This window comes from Salvelinus sp. IW2-2015, unplaced genomic scaffold (genome assembly GCF_002910315.2).
Source record: "Salvelinus sp. IW2-2015 unplaced genomic scaffold, ASM291031v2 Un_scaffold1491, whole genome shotgun sequence".
In the NCBI taxonomy this organism is placed as follows: Eukaryota; Metazoa; Chordata; class Actinopteri; order Salmoniformes; family Salmonidae; genus Salvelinus; species Salvelinus sp. IW2-2015.
Window position 1 is genome coordinate 116,800 of NW_019942942.1, and position 7,866 is coordinate 124,665.

Sequence of the window (7,866 nt, forward strand, 5' to 3'; positions counted from 1 at the left end):
CTACAGTTATTTACAATGTTATTGTACACAGCCTACAGTTTATTTACAATGTTATTGTACACGTACAGTTATTTAAATGCTATTGTACACAGCTACAGTTATTTACAATGTTATTGTACACAGCTACAGTTATATTACAATGCTATTGTACACAGCTACAGTTATTTACAATGCTATTCTACACAGTTAGCGCATCGATGTCCCCACAGTACAGTTATTTACAATGTTATTGTACACAGCTACAGTTATTTACAATGTTATTGTACCAGCTACAGTTATTTACAATGCTATCTACACAGCTACAGTTTATTTACAATGCTATTCTACACAGCTACAGTTATTACAATGTATTCTACACAGCTACAGTTATTTACAATGCTATTCTACACAGTAACAGTTATTACAATGCTATTCTACACAGTTAGCGCATCGATGTCCCCACAGCTACAGTTATTTACAATGTTATTGTACACAGCTACAGTTATTTACAATGTTATTGTACACAGCTACAGTTATTTACAATGCTATTCTACACAGCTACAGTTATTTACAATGTTATGTACACAGCTACAGTTTATTTACAATGCTATTGTACACAGCTTACAGTTATTCTACAATGTGTGTGTGTGTGTGTGTGTGTGTGTGTGTGTGTGTGTGTGTGTGTGTGTGTGTGTGTGTGTGTGTGTGGGTGTGTATTTTGAAGTCTGTGCCTGTCTCAAGGTGCCATGGAGACATTACTCAGAGTGATGGATAATGGTGGGTGGTGGTGGAGGTGTGTGTGAGGGTGGTGGCTCCTACACGGAACAGACTAATGATGTCATCTCTGACTTCTCTTCTCCTCTAATAAGAAGGACCTTTACCCCTGAGCCTCCTCACAGAATACTGATAACCTCCCTGAAAAACACACATCACACGCACTCACACACACAAGGGTTTCTGTTAGCCGCTAATAGCTGGTTTTTGGTCCAAAAAATTCAAAGCTAATAAATAACATTTTAAAAATCCCATTGTAAAATTATGTTTTTTGGCCTATTCGTTGATGGAAATACAGTACATTTGACCAGTCATGCTTATCGGTCCATAGGTTCATTTGCATAATTTCGAGTTAAATTGGTGTGTGTGTATTTTCATTAGTGGTTATGTATCTTATTTATCAGAGCATACAGATACAGAGCAGAAAATGTGTTTTATAAGTGCAACAACAACACACACAAATAGTGAGCACACACACTGTAACAGAGAAAGAATCTGACAGAAAATCTGAGCAATCGTTGGTCCTTGATACTTATATTACATTAATGCTGCTGTAATTTTATAATCAATCAGTCACAGAGCCTGTGCTGACGCTGGTGGGGTTACCTGCCTACTGTGTTGTGCCTTGGTTGTTGTTGTGTTAGCGATGATGAGATGCTAATGACTTTAGCTCTGAGTGCTGTTATTAACATGCATTACTCTGTGTGGGTCTGAAGCACAAGGGGCTCACTCACATGCGATTAGATGGGGGTGTGAGCACAGAATTAGGACTCTGACTGAATAACCCACACTTTCTTACAATAGTGATTTTTAGCGATTCCTGCCTCAGCATGTTCTCTTTTCTGGTGAGCAGTGCCTCCCCAAGGTGGCTGACATGACATCGTTGCTAATGGTGTTTCACTTGGCTGTAAGCTTCTGATAATGACCTAATAGCCTGGATCACAGAGGTTAATTCAATTTATTCTCATTGCAGTTCAATAAAAAATAGCTTGATGATATTGTGTGTGTGTTTGTGTCAGTGGAATTGAGAATAATCACTTAATCTCTCTCTCTCACTCACTCCGGCCTCCCCCCTTTTCTCTCTCTCTCCACCCAAACTCTCTCTCTCTCTCACTCTTTTGTCCTCCCCCCCTTTTCTCCTCTCCTGCTCTCCCCCAAACTCTCCTCCCTCTCTCTCTCTCTCTCTCTCTCTCTCTCACTCACTCTGCTGCTCCCCCTTCTCCTCTCTTTCTCTCCACCCAAACTCTCTCCTCTCTCTTTCCTCTCTGCTCTCCCATTTCTCTATCCCCATCTCCCCCCTCTCTTCTTCTCTCTCTTCCTCCTCTTCCCTTGTTCCTTGTCTCCAGTTGATAAGTGGAGGATCTATCGTCAGCGCTGAGGCAGTATGGGACCATGTGACCATGGCCGACCGAGAGTTGGCGTTTAAGGCCGGTGATGTCATCAAGGTGCTAGACGCGTCCAATAAGGACTGGTGGTGGGGTCAGATCGACGAGGAGGAGGGGTGGTTCCCCGCCAGCTTTGTACGGGTGAGTTAGTGATACCACACGTCACCCCGGTCTTCTGACTACCCCGATTCACACTATAACCATGTAGGATCTTCATTTGAGCCAGTTTGCTACAGCAGAAAAAATAATCCTGCAGCAACAGGAAATGTGAATTTTTATGTAGATTATAATTAATGGACATTTTTGTAGGGGTTTATACATTTTGGGGGAAAATCAAGTCAAAATATAAATGACAAAGTTTTAAGTTTTAAGTTCCCGTGAACAGGGTGATCAAATAAAGATCCTACATCTGTAGGGCAAAGCCGAGCCGAGCTATACTGGCCTGGTAACACATCTACTTTAGTAGCTGAAACCCTGCTGAACAGTGTGAAATCCAAGCCAGCACAGTGCACTTCCTGTTAGCTTCATACATTACCTGGTAAAGGCTACACACACTACAGCTAAAGAGTTCATACACTACCTAGTAAACACTTCATACTTAACTAAGTAAAGGCTCCATACATTACCAAGTCAAGGCTTTCTCCAGACTCCCCAATGGCCATCCCAACCCTGACAACTCCATGTCTAGGGGCTAGGAACTAGGAACCAATTTCTCCCCACCACCCCCAGCTCTCCATCCATTGAGTCGATCCAGGCATTGAGTGAACCAGTGTGTTTCTGTCATTCTCTCTCTCTAAGGTCGAACCCCACCCTCCTCAACCCCAAACAAAACAGCTTTTCTATATCAACCCCATAGCAACTCCTCGGTTCCTAAACACTACGTCTAAGGTGCGTTTCCCCAACGTCATCAATCAACCATCCAGCCATCCATACTCCACCCATCACCCACCGCCTCAGTCTGCCAACGCAACGTCTCCCAACATTACCCAACCAATCAACCATCCAGCCATACGCCAACTTCAAGCCCTTGTCCTCTTAGCCAACCATTCTAGTTGTTGATGATCCTTGTCCCTTAGCAACGCCATTCTAGTTTGTTATGATCCTTGTCCCTTAGCAACCCATTCTAGTTGTTGATGAACCTTGTCCTGCTTAGCACACCATTCTAGTTGTTGATGATCCTTGTCCCCTTAGCAACCCATTCTAGTTGTTGATGATCTTGTCCTCTTAGCAACCCATTCTAGTTGTTGATGATCCTTGTCCTCTTAGCAACCCATTCTAGTTGTTGATGATCCTTGTCCCTCTTAGCAACCCATTCTAGTTGTTGATGATCCTTGTCCTCTTAGCAACCCATTCTAGGTTGTTTGATGATCCTAGTCCTCTTAGCAACCCATTCTAGTTGTTGATGATCCTTGTCCTCTTAGCAACCCATTCTAGTAGTTGATGATCCTTGTTACTCTAAGCAACCATTCTAGTTGTTGATGACCTGGTCTCTTAGCAACACATTCTAGTTGTGGATGAATCCTTGTCCCCTTAGCAACCCATTCTACGTTGTTGATGATCCTTGTCTCTTAGCAACCCATTCTAGTTGTTGATGATCCTTGTCCTCTTAGCAACCCATTCTAGTTGTTGATGATCCTTGTCCTTTAGCAACCATTCTAGTAGTTGATGATCTTGTCCTCTTAGCAACCATTCTAGTTGTGATGATCCTTGTCCTCTTAGCAACCCATTCTAGTTGTTGATGATCTTGTCCTCTTAGCAACCCATTCTAGTTGTTGATGATCCTTGTCCTCTTAGCAACCCATTCTAGTTGTTGATGATCCTTGTCCCTCTTAGCAACCCATTCTAGTTGTTGAATGATCCTTGTCCTCTTAGCAACCCATTCTAGTTGTTGATGATCCTTGTCTCTAGCAACCATTCTAGTTGTGATGATCTTGTCTCTTAGCAACCCATTCTAGTTGTTGATGATCCTTGGTCACCCTCTTAGCAACCCATTCTAGTTGTTGATGATCCTTGTCCTCTAGCAACACATTCTAGTTGTTGATGATCCTTGTCCTCTTAGCAACACATTCTAGTTGTTGATGATCCTAGTCCTCTTAGCAACCCATTCTAGTTGTTGATGATCCTTGTCCTCTTAGCAACCCATTCTAGTTGTTGATGATCCTTGTCCTCTTAGCAACCCATTCTAGTTGTTGATGATCTAGTCCTCTTTAGCAACCCATTCTAGTTGTTGATGATCCTTGTCCTCTTAGCAACCCATTCTAGTTGTTGATGCATCCTTGTCCTCTAGCAACCCAATTCTATGTTATGACCTTGTCCTCTTAGCACCCATTTAGTTGTTGATGATCCTGTCTCTGCAAACCCATTCTAGTTGTTGATGATCTTGTCCTCTTAGCAACGCCATTCTATTGTTGATGATCCTTGTCCTCTTAGCAACACATTCTAGTTGTTGATGATCCTATCCCTCTACAACCCATTCTAGTTTGTGATGATCCTTGTCCTTAGCAACCCATTCTAGTTGTTGATGATCCTTGTCCCCTTAGCAACCATTCCTAGTTGTTGATGATCCTTGTCCTTAGCAACCCATTCTAGTTGTTGATGATCCTTGTCCTCTTAGCAACCCATTCTAGTTGTTGATGATCCTTGTCCTCTTAGCAACCCATTCTAGTTGTTGATGATCCTTGTCCTCTTAGCAACCCATTCTAGTTGTTGATGATCCTTGTCCTCGTTAGCAACCCATTCTAGTTGTGATGATCCTTGTCACTCTAGCAACCATTCTAGTTGTTGATGATCCTTTCCTCTTAGCAACCCATTCTAGTTGTTGATGATCCTTGTCCTCTTAGCAACCCATTCTAGTTGTTGATGATCCTTGTCCTTGAGCAACCATTCTAGTTGTCTGATGACCTGTCCTCTTAGCAACCCATTCTAGTTGTTGATGATCCTTGTCTCTTAGCAACCCATTCTAGTTGTTGATATCCTTGTCCTCTTAGCAACCATTTAGTTGTTGATCATCCTTGTCCTCTTAGCAACCCCATTCTAGTTGTTGATGATCCTTGTCCTCTTAGCAACCCATTCTAGTTGTTGATGATCCTTGTCCTCTTAGCAACCCATTCTAGTTGTTGATGATCCTTGTCCTCTTGCAACTCCATTCTAGTTGTTGATGATCTTGTCCTCTTTAGCAACCCATTCTAGTTGTTGCATCTTTAGATCTCCCTTCTTTCTAAACTTCTAACGGATATTTTCATCTCTGTCACATGAGACCACTAACATGTACGGTATGCTTTTGGCAACAGTGGTTTTCCCACTATTCCATTATGGACAACATTGCGTAGCCTACTGCCGTGTGCGCATCGCTGCGCTTGTAATGTGAAGAGATCATATTTCATCAACATTTGAAGCTAAATATTTCTGATTTGTTTTGCATCAGCCTCATTGTTTAACAAAATATATATGCATGTATCCTAGGCCTACTGGTTGTATGAATTTGGGATCAATCATCCCACAATGTCCCGCGGTTTGCTAGCATTAGAACGACAAGTTGTAGTGGAGAGGGTCGAGAGTTTCAAGTTTCCTTGGTGTCCACATCACATTCTATCAGCTGCACCATCGAGAGCATCCTGACCGGTTGCATCACCGCCTGGTATGGAACTGCTCGGCATCTGACCGCAAGGCGCTACAGAGGTAGTGCGAACGGCCCAGTACATCACTGGGGCCAAGCTTCCTGCCATCCAGACCTATATAATAGGCTGTGTCAGAGGAAAGCCCATAAAATGTCAGAGACTCCAAGTAACCCAAGTTATAAACTGTTTCTCTGCTACCGCACGGCAAGCGTACCGGAGGCCAAGTCAAGGACCAAAAGGCTCCTCACAGCTTCTACCCCCAAGCCATAAGACTGCTGAACAATTCATAAAATCGCCACTGGACAATTTACATTTACATTGTACCTACCTCATCCCCATATGTTTTTATTTACTTTTTTGCTCTTTTGTACACCAGTATTTCTACTGCACATCATCATCTGCACATCTGTCACTCCAGTGTTAATTTGCTAAATCTTAATTACTTTGCTACTATGGGCTATTTAATTGCCTTACTTCCTCACGCATTTGCACACACTGTTTATAGATTTTTCCTATGTGTTATTGACTGTACATTTGTTTATGTGTAACTCTGTGTTGTTGTTTTGTTGCACTGCTTTGCTTTATCTTGGCCAGGTCGAGTTGTAAATGAGAACTTGTTCTACTGGCCTACCTGGTTAAATAAAGGTGAAATCAATAAAAATAAAAAAAAAATTGACCCCCGCCCCTCCCTTTGTACACTGCTGATATTCACTGTTTTTTTTATCTATGTATAGTCACTTCGCCCCCACCTACATGGACAGATTACCTCAACTAACCTGTACCCCTGCACACTGACTCAGTACCGGTGCCCCCTGTATATAACCTCATTATTGTTATTCTTGTTGTGTTAGTTTATTATTACTTTTTATTTTAGCCTACTTGGTATAATATTTTCTTAACTCTTCTTGAACAGTTTTTAAGGCTTGTAAGTAAGCACTTTAATGGTAAAGTGGTACACTTGTTGTACTCGGCGCATGTGACAAATAAAGTTTGATTTAATTTGACCAAATAGAATAGGTAAACCTTTCTATATGAGGGTTAGTAGAGTAGTAAAGTCTATTCCACGTTGGTTCAACGTCATTTCAATCAAATGAGTTGAAACGATGTTGATTCAAACCAGTGTCCTGTGGGTAGTGATGTTGCTGTTCTGTTACTCGTCTTGTTGTCTGAGGAAAAGTAAGTGTGGACAGTTATTGTAATATCTTCAAAGTGCGCTAGGAATTCAGTCAGAAGACGCAAGCCATTGCATGTTCTGTTAAGATGAATTCCATCATCTAAATGTGATTTCTGTCATTTGAACTCTCTAATCAGGTTATGCACCCAATCCATAATGGGTCAGGTACATTTCTAGAATGTCCGGTAAATTAAAATGCTGCCGGTCAAATGTCCGTACGCCACATTATCGTAACGAAACGCTGGACACACACACACACACACCACTATCCGCCCCCACAAACACACACCAGGGTTTCCGTTAGCCGCTAATAGCTGGGCTTTGGACAATAAAAAAAGACATAAAATTGCCACTGGCTAATTGTCCGGGAGAAGGAAATAAACTCCATTGCAAAATCAGGCTTTTTAGCATATTCACTGATGGAAGTAGCAGTCGATAGAAATACATTTGACCAGTCATGCTTATCGGGCTATAGGTTCATTTGCATAATTTAATGGAATAACATTTCTGTGTGTGTATTTTCGTTAGTTGTTGTGTGGCCTATCTTACCCATACAGATACAGAGCTTATATTTGCGTGGAAAATTTGCCGAGTCAAACATGTGTTTTTATAAGCACAATCATTGCGTAAACAATTCTAAATGCAATCCCGTGTTAAAATCAGTTTTGATTTTGATTTCTCAAGATGGCTTCCCATTCACCATTCAATAGGCAACAGTTGGCGCGTCACTACCTTGCAATGAGCTGGAGGCAGTATGCTTAATTGTTTGAAACCTGAATGTTTTACGTCATATTATGAGGCATGTTTTACCATGTTTTACCTTCAAAGTAGCCTATAGTCAAAATGATTTTATAAAGACCAAATGCCATTGAAAACAGTAGCCTATTTCTCTCATGTTCTATTGGTTTTCAAATCAACTTTCTTTCATTGTCCAGCA

The 7,866-nt window shown here is 41.6% G+C and overlaps 1 protein-coding gene across 1 annotated transcript in view; it reads left to right on the top strand.

The window, feature by feature from the left end:
- The first annotated feature begins 2,104 nt into the window (after positions 1-2,104).
- The window catches only part of LOC112071010 (rho guanine nucleotide exchange factor 9), a 52,714-nt gene continuing 46,952 nt past the window's right edge, over positions 2,105-7,866 (top strand). Inside the window, exons 1-2 of the mRNA XM_024138464.2 lie at positions 2,105-2,279; positions 2,937-3,167. Of these exons, the coding sequence (XP_023994232.1) occupies positions 2,154-2,279; positions 2,937-3,167 (357 nt within the window). The 5' untranslated portion in view covers positions 2,105-2,153. The remainder of the gene's footprint in view (positions 2,280-2,936; positions 3,168-7,866) is intronic.